At 39.2% G+C, this 19,266-nt stretch overlaps 2 protein-coding genes across 4 annotated transcripts in view; one reads left to right on the forward strand and one right to left on the reverse strand.

Annotated features, from left to right (window-relative positions):
• lrrc53 (leucine rich repeat containing 53) lies at nucleotides 1-8,093 on the forward strand. The gene is made up of 8 exons (XM_047367957.1): nucleotides 1-710; nucleotides 865-984; nucleotides 1,077-1,175; nucleotides 1,994-2,169; nucleotides 2,300-2,463; nucleotides 2,548-2,737; nucleotides 2,860-3,052; nucleotides 4,811-8,093. Exons 1-8 carry the CDS (start codon nucleotides 704-706, stop codon nucleotides 7,012-7,014), a joined length of 3,153 nt encoding a protein of 1,050 aa, XP_047223913.1. The 5' UTR covers nucleotides 1-703; the 3' UTR covers nucleotides 7,015-8,093.
• An 812-nt stretch (nucleotides 8,094-8,905) lies between these two features.
• The window catches only part of tox (thymocyte selection-associated high mobility group box), a 61,830-nt gene continuing 51,469 nt past the window's right edge, over nucleotides 8,906-19,266 (reverse strand). For all 3 annotated transcript variants that reach the window (XM_047368316.1, XM_047368315.1, XM_047368314.1), the window contains 4 exons: nucleotides 18,371-18,451; nucleotides 17,093-17,587; nucleotides 12,291-12,451; nucleotides 8,906-10,274 (listed from right to left, as the gene is read on the reverse strand). In XM_047368316.1, coding sequence (XP_047224272.1) covers nucleotides 10,238-10,274; nucleotides 12,291-12,451; nucleotides 17,093-17,587; nucleotides 18,371-18,451 — 774 coding nt within the window. In that variant the 3' untranslated portion in view covers nucleotides 8,906-10,237. The remainder of the gene's footprint in view (nucleotides 10,275-12,290; nucleotides 12,452-17,092; nucleotides 17,588-18,370; nucleotides 18,452-19,266) is intronic.

Here is a 19,266-nt window from a genome sequence, read left to right on the forward strand (position 1 = left end):
CCTTGTGGTTAGATGTAATAATGCAAAGATGTGACACTGTGATAAGAAAACAGCTTTTTGTGGTCACTATGATGGCTCTGGTAATAGTATGTACCTGCAGAGTAACACAAACCCATTCATCATAACATACAGCTCAGTGAGAGAAAGTCTAATAGTAAAGGAGCGTCAGCAGAAACACATTAGGCCTCATTTTGCTTCGGTGTTTGGTTGTCAACCATCACTCTGCATCCTGTTTTTCTGCCTAGCAACACAACAGAAACTTTGTCACACTTTGATCTTCTTTGTTTAAATGCTTGATTTGAATATTCAAATTACAGTTAGAAATGCCTGTACAACTGCAGTGTAACACACAAATAGACCCTGAGAGATGCCACTTTTTTGTACAATCTCTGAAAATATAGAATATTTTGTTTATTTTATTAGTAAAAGCCTAACCTAAAGATTTTTTCCATGAAGGCTTCACGTCTTCTACAGTTCAAATGACAAATCATTTGTTGGTTTCAAACAGCTTTCATCAGCATGTTTATTTCCAGGACATTTTTTACACTTTTAGCTGTGCAAAGAGATAATTTCTAGTGTTACCATATTGTGTTTTTAGATTAAACCAATGATGATGATTGTGACAAAGAAGGAGCTGTATTGGGTGACAGCCCTGTGGAAGAGATGCTGCCTCATCATCATGTAGCATCTTCTGTAGCACACCATGACCTGTGAGTACACCCCTAAGGGTGGGGGTCTATTTTACTGTAACTCTATTTCATAATTTTGATAAACATTTACAGCAAAATGTCATTAAGTTCAGTTGAAAGTAAAATAGATATAGCTAACATCAGGTATTAAGTTGATTTTTTAATTTGTCTCCAGATATTTTGCTGATGTTCCTGCTGTCAGTTGTCAAAGCCCAGCGTCTTCCATCATGTCCTGTTTCCTGTGCGGTTTGCTCTAAGGATGCAGTTATCTGTCAAAGACTTGCTAACATCATTGGTACAACACACACTGTTTTTGTCACACATGTCCATTTCAGAGTGTGAAATGGACATGTGTTTGGTTGATACCGCTTGTGTGTCTTTGAGCAGATGCTGCAGGTTCAACCCAGGCTCTGCTGCTGACAGAGGGCTCCATCTCTGTGGTGCAACCTGCTTCGCTGTCAGACCTCAGGAACGTCACAGTTATAGGTGAGAACGAATGTTGATTGGTTGTTTGCATAGATACTGCAAGTATTCATACTCTTTGAACATTTTTCTTTTACATTTTGTCACATTGCAGCCACAAACGTCAAATGTGGGGTTTTATGTGAGAGACCAACATCAAGCATTGCATGATTGTAAAGTAGAAGGAAATCAAACCTGTTTTTAAATCTGTGGGGACAAGACGACTAAGGTTTTTACTTCTGGACTTCAAGAAAAAAAATGTATGTTGAAATACGTTGTTTGTTAAAGCTATAAGAGGTCCCACTCAGAAAACTAACAATGCACATCACCCTGATCACACCATTCCCACGTTAACACATGGAGGTGGCCGCATCATGCTTTGCGGATTCTGCAGGGGACAGATTGGTGGAGCTAAATACAACGCAAGAAAACCTATAAAAATCTGCAAAAGACTTGAAAAAGGGGCGGTGTTTCCCTGTCCAGCAGGACAACAATGCTAAACATTCAGCCAAAGAAACAATGAAACGCTTCATGTTTTAGAATGGCCCAGTCAAAGTTCAGACCTTATACGAATTGAGAATCTGTGCCAGGAATTGAAAATTGATGTTCACGGATGCTCTCCATCGAATGTGACTGAGTTTGAGCTATTTTGCAAAGAAGAATGGGCACTACCATTTTTCTATACTTTGTGTCGGTCTATTTCATTAAATCCCAAAACAGTACATTACAGTGTTCGGTTGTAACATGACAAAATGTTTTTTTGTGCAAGGCAATGTATAACATTTGTGTATATCAGTCATACAGGATGTGTTAACCTTTAGATCTGCATATGTGTTTCTCAGGTCTGAGTAACAACCACATCTCAGAACTTAGTCAAGAGGCCTTCAGAAAGCTTCCTTTTCTCCACACCTTACTGTTGGATCACAATCTCCTGACAAGCCAGGCTCTGCAGGGTGGAGCTCTGACCAATCTTAGCCAGCTAGAAGTTCTTGCACTGGGCCACAACCATATCAACACTGTGCGTATCTTTGCAGGGCGAATCGAGTATTTCATTTCATGGTGACTGAAAGTAAAGACTGCATTCTTAAACAAGACATTGCAGAGGTAAATCATCCAAGAAATCATGTACTCCGTTTGTATGTGTGCAGATCCAGGCTGGTTGGTTTACAGGCACAAAGGCTCTGCTGAACCTGAAGCTGGAGGGAAACTTGCTCACCAGGTTGGGCCTTGGATCCTTTCCTCTGAATGACTTCAGAAGTCTGGAAACTCTGGACCTTTCAGATAATTTAATAGATTTTCTGGACAGGAACAGGCAATGCAATTTTTTATATTTTTTTTAATGAGTTGAAATTATATCATCTCACATTTGTGAAATAATTCTCTCTTGTGCTCTTAGTTTCCGAGGTTTAGTCAGCTTGAGAAGTCTGGATCTCTCCAGAAACCGTCTGAGTTATGTCCCTTCTGAGGCTTTCTCCTACCTTGTGTGGCTGTCAAACCTGAACCTGGACCTCAATACATGGAACTGCACATGTGAGCTGCTAGAGCTGGCTGCCGTCCTCTCAAGCTTCATTCAGGAACCGGACAAGGTCCATAACCTCCCTCTCCACATGTGCAACGTCATGTAAACTCAACATTTGTGAAACAATAATAAAGATCACAGCCCACAGGTTTCTTAACAACTAACGTCTCTTGATCTCGTTGTCCTCAGACTCTCTATAATGGTCGACGGATGGTGTGTGTGAGTGCAGACAACCCGGCTGTGACCACGGTGCTGGAGCTGACTGAAGCCAACTGCATCCCATCCAATCGGAACATCACAGTTCAGATAGGGGCCAGAGGCAGCGTGACGCCTCAGATGTACGCTCGCGACCTGGCTATCACTGCAGTCATCTGCTTCCTAGGTCAGAACGTTAACCGGCACTGGGAAAGAACATTTGTTTACCTGTTGGTTCTGGAACAGTTGTACAGGTTCTTAGGCTGCCTTGTTGTGGTACTCAGAAAAAATATTGGAATTAGTTATTTGCAAAGTAAATATGAGCGAATTAACTGTGATGTGCAGCTACAGCCAAAAAAGATGACCTCATTAAACATCTTTGTCATGAGAACCTCTCACAAAAGAAGTCCAATGGAAGAAGTTTTAGACTGGTTTAACTGGTGGTACAAACTAAACAAAAGTTCTAGTGGCTTCTTATAGCTTCTCAGTTTACTTCAGTCATGTTCCAATTCCAAGTTTGAAAACCAGTTGGATGGACTTGCTTATCGATGTGCCCAGTGATCAGGCTAAAACTCGTTTTTTGTTTATGATATAATACAACGATCTGAAAAAAATACATCCGTTTTACTGTTTATCCATTTTCAATCTATCATATTCGTATAACCCATAATTCGTCCTCCACACAATTCAGAATTGTGTGGAGGACTTCCAGACCACAGTTCTTCCATGTGAACTACGGTAATCGTTGCTGGAGCTTCATCTTTCAAAGACTGGTGACCTGAAGACATGACCTCCAGCTATGTATACTAGCATCTTTAGGTGCTTCATCACCAACATTGCTATAGATAAAGAGCTGAGGCACACATAATTTTTTTGATACGGGTCATTTTCTATGTTTTTTTGCTAGTTATTATGCACTAACACATTATTACTGATTGTAAAAGGACATCATATTATTTCTTAAATTAAAAGCCTTCCAGCTATGCTCTGAGCAGTGTTGTTAATCCTTATCAGAAACCAATGTTTCTCCTTTGTTGGTTGTTTGTAGCTCAGTCCCAATTTGGGGTGAGGATTTTCCTCCTGCAACTTTTAGCTTTTAAAGTGAAAGGAGTTTCAGAGATTGCTTCAAATTGTGATGCCACGTTTCACTTGTTTCCTCATCTGTCATCTGCTAACTGTAGGAAAATAAACCATCATTAATATAAAATTTTAACATGCAGTGCTTAAAGCCACAACTTAGGTTTCATCTGATTATAGGAGCAGCTGGGGCAGAAAACAGCGCAACAATATCCAAAGACATTAAACTAGCAGAGTGGACAAAAAGAAGAAATTATTCTAAACTGCACACCATTTATTTAAAAATTATAACTCATGATATATATTTAGTTGTGAAAGCAAACAGCTTTACTGCTACACTCTCCATTTTACTGGGAGATGGAGATTATTAATCCCATAACAGTGCTGCTAGGAATAATTAGATACAAACTTAATTCATGCAGGGTTGCAGGGGGTGGCTGGTGCCTATCTCCTCCTGTCAATGTATAAGAGGCAGATTACACTGTGGACAGGTAAACAGGTTTTGGACTGTGGCAGGAACCCACCCATGCATGGTGAGAACATGCTCCCCACAGAAAGGCTCTCGCATGTATTCAAACTCAGGTCTTTCTTATTATTGTGCAATACTAATGTATACTATTGTACTATTGTGCAATAATCCACTATGTTGTACCTGTATACATAAAATGTCTGTCAGTGCAATGGTTCTGGGAAAATCTACTATTTACTAAGGTGATCATTGCTAAAAAAATGTTTGAGAAACCGTGTTACAAAACGTAATGATAGTTGTCATTGTGGTAAACAGTAAAACATCACCTGCAGTAACAAATCTCAAAAACTAAAATTCAGGATGTGAATTGCTACTGATTCCAGTCATGTCTCTCTGCAGGAGGAGTTGCTTTGACCCTTCTTGTAGTCTTGACCTGCTACCAAATATCTCGAAGGAAGAAGAAGAAAGAAAGTCAAAGAGTGAAGAAGGACATGGACAAAGGCAGAACAGTAGCTAACCATGTAAATCAAGTTGATGCTAAGGAGAGGATGAAGGACTTTTTCTTGCAAGCCAACAGCAGTCAACAATGGAATAAAGAGTCCATGACACTGGATGAAAGGATGGATCACCACAGTGATGCCTTTAGGTCCAGGGCTGGTGAAAATGGTGGCTATGTCTGGTGTCCTCATTACAACACTAATGGGAAGATGCCAAACCAAATGCGAAAGGGTCAGTGGGTAAATAAAGCAACTGAGACTGAGGATGACCAAGAAAGAAGGAAATTCAAGATGAGAGTGGAAGAGGAGAGAAGGAGAGGAGCTATTCAGCAACAACATTCCAGCTGGGATATCTCTAATAAGTTTCCTTCCCACAACACAAACTCATCTTTTCATCTACTGCGAGAAACGTCAGACCACCTGCCACCCCACAAGGCTGACAGAGACATGGACAACTACATGACTGATGATGAATTAAAGACCAAAGGATATGAGACTTCCCACTGCAGGAATTGCCACACGACATACAGAGCACCAGAGCAGGACATGACACACAGGAGGTCTCACTCCAACCATAAAGACGCCTTCGCTGTGAATGGCAAGGTAAGAAGGGAGCTGTCTGAAAAGATGAAGAACACAGAGCTAAAAAGACAAACAAGAAATGTAAAGTTTGATCTGAGAAGTTTGAGGACCTATAAAGGCAAGGAAAGGCTGGAGGAAGAGGTGGTGGAAACTCCCAGAGGCGATGAGGAAAGCAGAGACGGGAGACACAAAGTCCAGTCCAACCGCTCACTTAAGGTCAAATTGAACTTAAACCCTTTAAGAAAAAGGAAAGTCCATCCCAGGAAGAAAAATGAGCATGGCCACACCGAGAACACAAGCTCTGAGAGGAGTAGAGAGAAAAGACAGTATCGAAAAGGTGAAAAGGAGGATGGAGAAAAGAAATCTGGCAAAAAAAACAAGAATAGCAGAGAGAAAAAGTCTTCCAAAACAGGTGTGGGGACAGACAAAGGACAAAAAAGCAGTACATCAGCAAGTGCTAAAAGTTCAGAAGCTGACCAGGAAAGGAACCAACACCCAGACAGCTCCCAGCCAGCTGATAGCACCACTGTCTTTGCACAGGCACAAATCCAGCCTCTCCAGTATCAGAAAGCTGGACTGGCATTGGGTGGGGCTAAGCTGACTTATCAGCATCCTTTCTCCTTCAGTACCCCTGACAGGAATCGTACTGCCAACCTCTCCCTGCTAGGCTCAGCTGGCTCACAGTTACCTGGCAGCAGCCTTACTCTTCAAGCAGGGAATGCTTTGCTCAACACCGTGGCCTCAGGATCCAATCCACTGCTCATTGGTGGTCTGACTAATCCCATTGCTCCTGGTGTAGCTTTGAGTGGGCTTAACATAGCTCCAAGCGGTGCCACAGAAAGCTTCACTAGACAACCCTCAGGAGGGATCAGGTCCTCAAATCCTGCTCTTCTAGCTAAGACAGTACAGGCCAGTCCCTTGCAAGCAGGTGGAATACACCCAGATTCGCTTCTTAGCTCAAAACCTGAAGATCCTGTCCTGAGCTCAGTAAACCCAGCTAATATTCCAGCAGCACTGGGTCATAGCCAGATGCAGGTTGACAGTTCTGCATCTGTAGCTTTACTAAAGCTTGATCTAACACAGGGTCAAGACATTCAGACTGGGAGGGGTCAGCTTCATTTAACAACTGAATCACAAGCACCTTCTACCAAAAGCGACCACCCTGAACAGGGCCAAGACAAGATGTCTGGAGATACCCATCAGGGTCCTGAACCGGAAACTATAGTGGAGGATATATCTACTGTTAAAATGCTGCCTGGGCAGGGTGTAGCTCAAACTGAAGAACCTCAAGTAGGAGCATCAGGAGAATATATGAAGGCAGCAGGTATGTATGTAATGGATACATCAGTACCTGATCTGCCCATACAAGGTGAATCCTCACCAGCTGCTGGAGGGACTGTTCTCTTGCAGCAGGAGTACCTGTTAGAAGATGGAGGTTCCTCACCGAGGAGAAAGCTGAGGTTGGTTCTTCCAGAAAAGACATCAAACCGGCCCCCCACAGCACTGGAGAGGAAAATACGCTAGCAGGTCACATCTCACGGAACAGCGAATGGAGAAAAAGCAGTCGATATTGATGTCGATCCTTTATTCAATTCAATTCAAATTCAATTCAAAAATACTTTAATAATCCCAAAGGGAAATTAAATGTTGTTGTAGCTCATTATGAAGGTTTCCTCAAAGAGCCGTTGTAGATGCTGATGGCTGTGGGCAGGAAGGATCTCCTGTAGCGCTCCGTCTTACAGCAGATCTGAAGAAGCCTCTGACTGAAGACACTCTCCAAAAAACTTCAATAGGTGTTTCCTAGCATTACAGAGTTTAGATTGTTTTACTTCTATAAAGTTGAAGAAGACATAAACAGCTGTTGGTCATTTTTAGTTTTCCAACTGTAATTAACGAGTTCCATACATTTCTAAAAGTATGGACGCTTATTTTATCAACGCACCGTGACCTTTATTTACAATTTTCTCTGTTTTCCAAAGAGTACGACTTGATTATGGAGACATTAATTAAACATTGTCTGGTTGTATATAGAGAGAAACCAAACCTGTGAGGTAAATATCTTGCTTTTCTGGAAAGAGCGTTAATATCTGTCCTAAAGTTTATGTGCTAAAAGCAAAAATTGTTCGCATTTGAGGGGCAACGACACAACCAAAATAATTCTAAATATTTATTTGAAAAGCTTTTTGGTTTTGGATAACTTTAGATAACAGTCTTCCACCTTTGCAAAGACAGCAGGGAGCAATACTAATATAATGTATAGTATGAATTTCTGTTTATGTTTTTTTAAAAGGACTCCATGTAAATGGAGTCATTATTGTCCTACTGTATTTATACCTGGAGAAAAAAGTGTAAGGAAACATTGAAATAAAAGACAAAACAGGGAAGGTTTTAATAGAAACTCTAATTGGTGACCTGAAGAATAATAATCCATTCAAATCTTGAGGTCACCCAACGATCACATCTCTGTAAATGTCATTCAAATTAATTGACGAATACAATGCCTTGTTGTTTTTGATATGTGAGATTTAACTCTATGCGCTTGGTGCCTCTGTGTTAATGGACAACGTGGGCTCTTGAAAAATAAAAAATATCACAGGACTGAATCAGTTTTTCCTGTGTCTTTTGACACCCCAATGTGGTGCAATTCACTGTGAGAAAACATGGCTTTACACCAAAGCTAGCTAATGACCCTAAAGTTGTTATTTCATTCGAGATTCCTATTAAAGAACAATTTCAGTTTTTAAAGGAATCTGGACTGCATTTCATGATCTCAGATTTATTCTACAAATATCCTGGATTGTTTAAAATACCACTACTATCATACCACTATTAAGTACTGGTAAACTATATTTCAGGTTAGAGATCGAGCTGTGTGATATGGACAATACCTTTTTCTGTATTATACGGTTCCAATAATTATCACGACAGTCTTCCCACACAAATTGTGGGACATTTTGGATTACAAGTAGACAAATATAAAAATTACACTTTCTTAACAAGCAATATATTAATGTATTAAACTTAGTTTCAGTACTCTTCAAGAGTGCAAGACATTTTCAATACCAGAATAAAATAATGAAAATAAGGTTCACACTACTGATGGCAATCTCTTCCCCAACTTGTAAAAATACAAAAATAATGGTGACCCCACCTAGTGCCTGACAGGCCACATGCATTGTCTCATTCTCAATTTTAATCCCTAGCTCTATCATTGTTATTGTCATTTTCTGCGCTTAATAAAAAAATTATTATTTTATAGCCCAACACTACTAAAGGTGTTTCATTTTGAATCACAAGGCTTCGTAAATTGAGTGGGTTAGGTGTGGTGTACAAGGCACAGTAAGGTTATGTACAAATATCCGACTGCAGTCAGATAAAGATACTGCCAACTGTTCAGTAATACACATGAAACGTGTTTTGAAGTAATGACTGCACATCAGTGCAGCACTGACTTTATTCTCAAACACATTATTAGAATCTAAAAATAAGAAAATCTTCATGGTTGATGCCCAGAGTCCTTTCATCTGCCAAAAAAACACATGAATACAAAGAGATACAGAGCAACACAGATATGCCTCTTTCCAATATCATAAACACAAAAACAAACCTCCGTTTGATAAAAAAAAAAAAAAAAACATGATAACACAGCCAACCCGGCAACAGTTACAGTTTCTTAAATAGTCTCTGAGCTCAGAGAAATAGAGATGATAAAAGAGACCATGCAAACCAGTCAGCCAGTCTGCGGTCTTATTAACACCTCACACACTCACACGCTGCTTGGATCCAAATCTGTATTATCAACAGACATATGCCAGGAAGCGAACCTGACATCTTACAAAGGAGTACTTCTTTTTTATGAACGAACAAATGTGTAACATTTTATCATTTTAGGGACTAAAATACTTTAGATTTCTTTAAGAGGACAATGAAAGTTATTTAATCTTAAACATTTATTCACATTTAGAGCCTGGATAAACAAGCAAACAAAGGTTTAAGGGGGTTTTCTCCTATTTATCCTTAATAAAGCAACAAAAATGGGGTCTGTATTTAACGTGTTCCCTTCTCAGATTACCCTAAGCACAGGAGAGTTCAGTCCACACTGCTTTGAATCATCATTTAACGAGTCAGTAGGGGAAACACAACTGGAGTAATATTTGGTATATATCATCAAGTTTTTAATGCTGTGCTCTTTTGGCTTTGAATGTAGGGAAACACAGGCTGGCTTTCAATTGTCCATTTAACCAATTATGTTACAGCAATTTACAGATGATTTACAGAACCTGCTGGTGCTGATTATAAACACCATCCTCAGTAAAAACAAGAAACTAGGTATGAAAAACGCCTGTGAAGACAGAAAATATTCAAATGTTGGGAGTATTTACACCAGACAGCATGGTTCACAGAACAGGATCTATCCACTGCTTTCCATTCATATACTTATTTTCAGCAGAAATGGGAAAAATTAAGCAATGAGTGATATACCCTAACAGTTGTTTCTCACTTTGCAAAAACTGTTATATTTTAAAGAGATAGTAGTAATTTTTACAAGCTCATTCGATTTTCTTCTGCTTGGAGTTTTGCTTTTTAAGTGCTGAATTTACGTTTTAGTTCACCCTTTGAAGTCCACTGCGAGTCCATTTGTGGTAGGAGATTTCATTGGGTTTAAGTCGGTACCAGGCCGACTCAATGTTGGAGGTGCCGTTGTGGCAGTAGAAGGGCCCATATCTGGTGCCATTCTGTCCTGAGATTAGCTCAGATACAAAGGTTTGTCTCTCTGAAGACCTCTGGAAACAAACAAAGAGAGTTAAAATGAATCATTTGAAAAGGTAGATGTTTACTGCAAAGCATGAACCTCATATTTTAAATAATTGGATTTCAGTTTAATGCCAAAACAATGATTTATAGTCTTTTGGAAATGTTACAGCATCTAACAGAAGTAGTCAAATGCAGCCATAAAACATCAACAGCTCATTTAATGGTTTTTAATGATTTGTGTTCTAGTAACTCTGCTGTTTTAGAGTTGTTAGACCTGACAGCCACATTTTCATACAGTTGTGTGGTTCTGTGTGGTTATTTAAGACAACACGCTCAATTGGTTTCTGCCCAATCTGTCAAACAAGAGCATCTCTGTTTCCTTAGGCCGGTACTATTTACTAGTGGCCCTGCTTAGCTATGGAGTTCCTCAGGGCTCGATTTTAGGCTCCGTTATGATATAATTGTATTTGCTATTGCTGGGATCAATAACAACAAAACACAACATATCCTTCCACTGCTTCACTAATGATCATTTTGCCCATTCAAGCAAAAACATTTTTTTTGTTAGGTTACTACAGCACAGTCTTCAAGATGTACCATCTTGAAAGGAGATTGATTTCCTCGATATACTGTAAAGACAAATTTAAAACCAGAAATCAAATAAGGGATTTTTTGCCATCCAATATCCGAGAAATCTTGGTTTTATTTTTAATACAGATTAGAAATTGAATACTTAAGTTTACGCTGTTATTAAGACTAGATACTTTCTGTTAGGTTCCTATCTAAGATGAAGGCATAGTTATAACGACAGGAATTTAATAAAGTGATTAACTTCTATATCTTCCTGCACTTGAATTACTGTACCTCTTTGTAAGTGGGCTGAAATCAGTTTTACCTTTTCTTATTAGTTTTAAGAGTCACCATGGACTGGTGAAACAGTGTCTTGAAGATCTTTTCGAAGCTCCAAACAGCTACAACAGTCTGCCAGGTTAAGTGAGATCTGCTCAGGATAACTAACAATTCAAAAGACTTCTTAAATTAAATCTCTTCTGGCATGCTTTTTTTCTGTGGTTCAGTATTATGTAATGACTTTTAATTATTAATTGGATTCTGTATTTATTCATTTATATGTTTTGAGCACTGTTTTTCTATTAGCTTATTATATTGTGCTATGTTTCTTCATAATTTGTCTGTACAGCACTTTTAGTGCAACTGAGGTTCTTTTTAAATGGGCTCTGATAATTGAGAAAAAATCTATGAAATAACTTGGGACAAAACTTTCTATCCATCTATCTTTCAATTACTTAGATAAAGTTAATTTGAATGAAAATGATAACACAAAATTTTTTGTGCCTGTCTGAACAAACGAAGTGAGCAAACGAAACACGCAGAGCTTATGGAGGTTTCTACTGCTTCCAAAAGGTGAGAAATAGATGAACACAACAGATTTTTGTGGAGTGATGAGGAAACGGTATAGTCTATTGTGTTTTCTTTATACTTCATCACTGTTTGTCTATGAATAACTTCAATCAATTTTATCAATTTCTTTATTTATTTGCTGGCTTTAAGGGATGAACCAGATAAAATGTTTTTGGTTTTTTTGCAGATAATTATATTGAATTAGTTTATATCTTTGCAACATTCAGGAAAACAAATAATTAATTAATCAGTCAAACTCCACTCAAGCAGGGCTGTGCCCAGATGGTGGAGTGTGGGTGCCCCTAAAATATGGCGTTGGTTCCCATTTTTCTCTTACTCTACAGCCATTTTCACTTTTGCATAATTAGCTAGGAAATATATATATACCTCACAAAAGTTTGGGGTTGAAATGTGTTAAATGCCGATTATCTGTTGACGGGAAGTAATGTTGAAGCTACGTGACTCTATTGAAGGACTAGAAGTGCCATGTACAGCGTTATTAAAGTTAGGTGCATTTATTTTAAGCTTAATATGCTAGATATAGTTTCATAGATACACTTAGGACTTCTATATCTCTGAAGAGGAAGAGATGTTAACCCACTGTGAACTGCAGTGTTAATACCAACCCATTGCCATGGTATTCAGTGGTCCAGTCCAAGGAAGGGTGGTGGTTCGGTGTATGACGGCCGAGCTGGTGGTATTCCATCGATGAAGACATTACTGCTCCACTATTCAGCATACCTCCTCCCATTGACTGGTAGTCAGACTGGAGAGAAGGATGGTAGCCCTGACATTAACAAAGAAAACAAAACAAGGTCATTACATTTTCTGGAGGGAGAGAATAAAAGATGACATTTGGCCTAGCACTAACAATGGAATTCTGCTATGAAGTTTATATTATTATCATGAAGAACATTGATTTTTGAGTCCCGCTATCACTTCTCATTTGTATATCGATCTAGACTTGGACTGGGCCATTCTAACACATGAATATCCTTTGATATAAACCATAATGTTATAGCCCTGGCAGTATGTTTAGGGTCTTTGTCATAGAAGGGTAACCTCTGGCCCAGCCTCAAGTCTTTCGCAGCTTAAAGCAGTTTTATTTCCAGACTCATCCTGTATTTAGCTCCAACCATCTTGCCATCAACTCTAACCAGTTTCTCCATCCCTGCAGAAAAAAAGCATTCCCACAGCATGACACGGCATGTAAGCCAAACAGTCTAACTTTGGTCTAATCTCACCAAACCACTGTTTTCCACCTGTTTGCTGCGCCCCTTGCCATCAAAACTTCCCTCAACAATGGCTTTCTTCTTGCCTCTCTTCCATAATGCCCAAATTTACACAGTGGACAACTAATGGCAGTCAGATTCTCAAACCCTGAGCTGTAAATCTCTGCAGCTCCTCCAGAGTGCTCTAACAAAAGGCATTCACAGAATAGCTGTTTTTATGCTGAGGATGAATTACACACACATGGATGATACTTACAAACCGGATGACTAGTAAAGACGATTGGTTGTACCAGGTTTTATTTAGTTTAATCAGAGTAAAAGGGGCTAAATGCTTGTCACTTTTCAGATTTCTTTGAGGGTTTTCTGTTATCTTCTTCAACCTGAATGAGTTCAAAGACAGCTGAAGGTTTTTGTACACTGGTTATTAATACTTTCCTATTCTGAAAAAACACTTTCAGTTGAACAGGGATATAAATGTTCACATCGTAAGCGAAGTGAAACAAAGTCAAATCAATAGTAGGTTCTTCAGCGTTAATTATGGACGATTTAGCATCTTACTAATTTGTCATTTGTGAAGTCAGTGAAGGAGGTGGGTGGGGTAAAAGGGAAGATAAAAAGGTGGAAGGTGGAGCAGGAGACGGAGAACAAGGTGAATGTTTCTCCAACCATAGAATACTTGACAGTAGAAACGGGGACAGAAAAACGAGGGCGTGCGACGACAAAGTGCAGACGTGAGTGTTTGTGTGGGGAAGAGAAGGACAGAGGGAGTGAAAGGGAAGTTAATCTGAGCGTTGTGAGTGAAAGAGGAGAAAGGAGAGGACAGCAGGTGGTTGAGTTCTTCCCCCACTCTCGTCCCCCTCTCCTCCTCTACCTCACCTATTCATCTATTGTTGAATAAATTCTTCTCCTTCACTCCTTCACAAAGACCCCATCTGCCTCCTTTGTCTATCCCTCCCTCCCTCTCTTCCCCCATCAGTTCTCACTCTTCATCCAGAGTAAAAAAACAAAATGGAGCTCGGTCACTGTCTCTTCTCACTCTTCTCCCTTCTTTTCTTCTCTTTTTATTTACTCTTTCTCTAAAATTGAAGAGCAACAGGAGATTATGAGAATGAGGGATTTAAACTTGCTCCATAAAATTGGTACAACTGGAAGTAAGCTTGAGTAAGTTTCAGTCCTCAACATTAATATATATTTAAGATATTTTAACCTCTATCCTCCAATCTCTATCTATGTCTATTTGTTTGTTAAATGTTCCGTTCAACATCAGGCCTCTTTAAAAGTATTTCTGTATTAGCAAGAAATCGCTTGACATTTGACATTAGGCGCACCGGAACACTGCAAAAATCGTGTTTTGCCTTAACTAGAAAAAACAAAGCTAACGGCAGAAAGAGAAAAATGCTAATTACAAACTGCCAGACTAAGGTTACCCCCCTGACCGCAGGACCTCCATGACCCATCAACTTGACTGGATCACGGCAAATCTGTAAAGCCTTTAGATATTTTATGCGTTTCACTGTGACTATTGTAGAACTGCTTCATAAATCGTATGCAACACTACTCTCCTCCTCCTCCCTCCTCCCACGATGCCAGGCCTTTTCTTTGACAGGCTGATAAACACATTTTCCACTTGAAGTGCAGCCTGAAAAACTCACACTTTCATTCGGTCAACAAGTCTATGTGCAATCTGGAGGCGTGTGCACTTCTACAGAGCTGGGAGTCCTATTCCACCTGGAGCTTACCCTTGCATATACACTACAGGTCAAAAGTTGTAAAACACCTTTTCTCATTTAATGGTTTTCTTTATGTTTATGACTACTTACGTTGTACGCAGGTTCTTACTGAAGGCAATGAAACAGTGAATGAACACATATGCAATTATGTAGCAAACACAAAAATGTAAAAGAAATGTAATTATGTTCTATATTTTAGATTGCTTAAAGTAGCCGCCCTTTGCTGTGATGACTGAAATATTAATCTTTGGTCGTCTCTCAATGAAGCTCTGGGAAGTTCTTTCATGACTCTTTGGAAAACCATTTCAGGTGAACACCTCATGAAGCTCATGGAGAGAATGCCAAGAGAGAAAAGCGATAATCAAAGCAAAGGGAGGCTATTTTGAAGAATCTAAAATATACAAATGTTTTGTTTACTACATCATTCCTTGTGTGTTCATTCATAGTTTTGATGCCTTTGGTGAGAATCTACAATTTAATTAATCATTAAAATAAAGAGACCCATTAACTGAGAAAGTGTTTCTTAAGCTTTTGACCCGTAGTGTAGATCTCTATATGTAAGAGTGAAAACAAAATAGAGTAGTATCAGGATGCAAGACACATAGCAGCTGTGTATTCAAGAACTGCATGGAGTCCAGAATCCAATCCAGCTTTCTTTCTGAAACAGGTTAATAAAAAAAACATACTACTGCACCAAACCGTTTATATGAAAATAGGCTTTGTGAAAAGCTGGATTTGTGTTTTCTTATTTATATCTACTAAATGCACATCAAAAACAGCAATTTTCTAAGGCAGCTGGAAGTATCTCCAGATAGGTAGTGGCAGGAGAAGATCACACCGGGACGAGCTTCTTTCAAACTAAACATGCCCCACATTAAGGAGTTTTTAGACAGTAACATGTTCAAGCAGAAATATAAAACCTATGACCTAGAAATCTGCACAGGTTCACAACAAATCAACATTTGAGAATTTGCCAATGAGTTCTCATTGTGGCTGCTGACTAAAAATGTATCTGTGCCACCGTATGCACACAGGGTGATGGAAACAGAGAAATGCGAAGGAAAGGAAGAGACTCAGAGTAACACTGCTTACTATTGTTACCGGCTCCAACACCTTCAGCTTCCCTGCTAAAAAGTCACCCTTTAGATCACATTTTCTATCACCCATCCTAGTTTAAAGTTGGCATTACAGACAGCAATCTCAAAAAACCCAGAGACAGCCAGCAGGGCAAAGACACGGTGTTTCAGGATCAAAACTATGATGCATGCATTTCATTTTGATTGTTGAGACTTGATGTTTTCACATCATATATCAACACATCGCAATCATTAAAATGCATGACAATATAACAGTACTGAAAAATATTAGTCAAGAAGTCCTAAAAATAAAGCTATAAAGTTCTAATAAATCCAGAGCAACAGATTTAGGAAAAATTAAAACCTGGAGCACAAGAGAATCAAATGAACATTGCTGCTAGAAATATATGCTCACATTCACTCACTCATAACTGTGAACATGGCAGGTGTTTTTAATGTGACACTTGGGACTAGGTTCTTGTTCTAGTTTTAGTCCTTGTATAATTAAGACTTACAAAAAAGGAGGTTTTTATGCAACATTTTTCCATTGTTTAGTTTTTGGAATATGTCTGGCAGGAAGTTATTTTTTCTTTTTTTTTGAGATTCTCCGATCAGGCTTTTCTGGGCCGATACTGATTTCCAGATTGCTTTTATGTCTGACCTACTAAAACTTATATTGTTTTTTTAAGGATGATTCCACATAAAAGAGGACAAAATGTGATGCAGGTTCTGTAAAAGATATATTAAGTCCAGATCCAACCAAAAACGTAAGGAATAACATGATTATTCCCACTAATGTATTAAAGCGTATGTCCCTAACCGTTATCTGATTTTTATGACATTCAAAAATAGTACATCAAATTACCTGCTTTTTTTTGGTGCATTTATACTGTATACTGAAAGTGTAGGACTTCTTACTTTTGATAAATACGAGAAAATGTATCATTTTTGAGCACTGATTATGAAGCAGAGCTGCTCAAGGAAAACCTGACTTGGTCGATTGATTGGTGCACCTCTGTTTAACATGAAGTTGTATTACTCCTATAAATGCATGGTCACATGGCAGGTTTTTATTGCACGTTTTCAGTTCTTGTTTTAGTTTTAATCACAATAGAAACTGTGCATAGTGTTAAACGGGCCATGAAGTGATTAGGTTTAACAAGTGTGGGGAAAACAGAGGTCTCTACAGAATGTATGCAACATTTTTAGACAATTTAGTTTCATGTTGATATGACTGGCAGAACGGTTCCCCCCAAATCTCATCAGCAATTCAAAAATGACTTTAGCAGTTTGTCAGATGTTAGATTGGACCAATACTGTAAATAAACACAACTGAAGTTAAATATATGGTTAAACAAAGCAAAAAAATTACATATTCAGTGGGTCTGACCTGTGTGATGGCAGGGGAGTGTGTCATTCCCAGCGAGTGCCCACTGAGATGCTGGTGCTGATGGTGCGGGCTATGCAGCCCTCCCAGATGTGCCTGACTGTGGAGAGGAGGGCTGACCTGGAGAGGAGGGGTGGATGCCGCCGCCACATTGTTGAGGGACAGGGCTCCCTGGTGGGGGACGCTGGCCCGTGGCACTGTCCCCCTAGAGGACAGAGCCTGAAGCTGGGGATGGATCTGATGGTGATGAGGGGGTATGTGCTGGCCGAGGCCGGGGCTTGAGGAGTGGGAAGGGTGTGAAGGGTGCGGGTACGGCATGTACATGCCTGGGTGCTGGTGGGCAGGGAGAGAGTGAGGGTGGGTGATTGAGCTGGGGGAAGAGTGCTGACCTGGGAGACCAGAATAAACAGAGGGTTTGGGTGTGAACATTGAGGTAGGAGAGGGGGAAGAGTTGGAGGCAGAGTGAGGGGCTTTCATCTCGGATGGGTCACTGTAACTCTGCAGAAAACAAAAGAGGAAGATTTAGGTCACACTCTGCTCTTCTTTATAGAACCTCATAAATGAATATAGAAACGCAACAAGAAATCAGCCAGTGACTGGAAAAGGATCATTTTCAGCTTGATCGGCCCTGCCTGTTGGTAACTGAAAATCCCATAATTTCCTCATCAGTGAACACAACATACCTGAGCGTTAAAAGGTAACAGTGACAACACTCTTCTGTGTGGTAATTGTTACTGAACAAAGACTCAACGTTAGAAGCTATTTAAAAAGTGAACTGTAAAATATGTTGAGATAGTCTGTGATTAGTTCAGGCTGCAAGAGAGTGAGAGAGAGCAAGACTTAAAGCAGATAACAGGATGGCTTAAGGTATTACAGCAAAGCTGGTTGCTTTTTTCCACTTGTGCTTGTCTACTTTTTAGGGAATACACATGGAGACTTCTGTATTAGTAAAGCTAGCTGTGCTAATCCCAAAAAATAAGAAAACATTTCAAAATGTAAATCAATGTAATCACTAGTGTTTTATTACAGTTGTTCTCACACACAGCAATTTGACACAGCCTCTGCTGCTGATATAAGTAAGTTATGACCTGCACACCAGGCACATCAGGAAAAAGATATTTTGAATTTCATTCTTATATCGTGTTATATTCAAGCTCTTATGAAGAAATCAACATAGGCCAAAATCGAAACCTGCAGCACAGACATTAAAACAAATGGAGAGTGGAAATTTTCCACAAATTCTGACGGGTGCATCTCTAAATAAATGAATGAGTGTAGTACCTGTGAGACCAGACTGGCTCTGTAGGCAGCCAGTTGTTTCAGATACTCCTTCTTAGCCGTTTCTGTTCTCTTCTTGTACACCTGGAACACAAACATTCACCAGAGACATGAGAATCAATTCGACATTAACATCAATTTACAGTTGGATTTATACATCATAAGAATGTAACACTCTTGTTTAAACATCAAATGGCTCATTTCATTAAACTGACACTTTAATAACAGATTACTTTAATTATGCATTTCTAAAACACCCTCTGTAGTCTTTCTTTGATTCTGAACGCTTTCAATTCAGCTGATGTGTCACTTAGAGGAGCTTTGCCCGTGCAGTGATGACTGGCAGTCCCACTGGTATTGTTATAGTTTATGTTTTTCAGCAAAACTGTTCATTGCTGTCACAAACATCGTGTTGCTGCTAATTTCCCAGCTCACTCAGTCTGCATGTTTTCCTTTCATTGTTTAAGTGATCAGGATAAACATGTTTTCTCTCACAGGGACACGAGGCTGCAGTGTATGGAAGCAAATCGTTACCATATTTCAAATGAAAAAGCATTTTCAGAAATGCTTTTCATTTTAAGAATGTGGCTGCATTGTTTGACTCATAAATGAAATTAGTTATCAATAATCCTATTTGCATTTTAATTTTCTTCTTCAAGACTGCTCATTCTTTCACTTAATTAAAATGAAAAAGAAAAATACTTTTGAGATTTATTTATCAAAATATGCCCCAGCAAATAGATACCAAAATTCAATTTGAAATGTAAAATTTGAAAATGAAAAAGCATTTCCAGAAATGCTTTTTCATTTTAAGAATGCGGCTGCGTTATTTGACCCATAAATAAAATTAGTAATCAATCATCCTATTTGCATTTGCATTTTCTTCTTCACGCCTGCAC

This window comes from Girardinichthys multiradiatus, chromosome 6 (genome assembly GCF_021462225.1).
Source record: "Girardinichthys multiradiatus isolate DD_20200921_A chromosome 6, DD_fGirMul_XY1, whole genome shotgun sequence".
NCBI classification, from domain to species: domain Eukaryota; kingdom Metazoa; phylum Chordata; class Actinopteri; order Cyprinodontiformes; family Goodeidae; genus Girardinichthys; species Girardinichthys multiradiatus.

Excerpts from the sequence above, each read along its gene's own strand:
- lrrc53 (XM_047367957.1), top strand. Across the intron at positions 1,176-1,993 it reads CAGGAACGTCACAGTTATAG|GTCTGAGTAACAACCACATC; the intron begins GTGAGAACGAAT and ends TGTGTTTCTCAG. Across the intron at positions 2,738-2,859 it reads TCATTCAGGAACCGGACAAG|ACTCTCTATAATGGTCGACG; the intron begins GTCCATAACCTC and ends CGTTGTCCTCAG.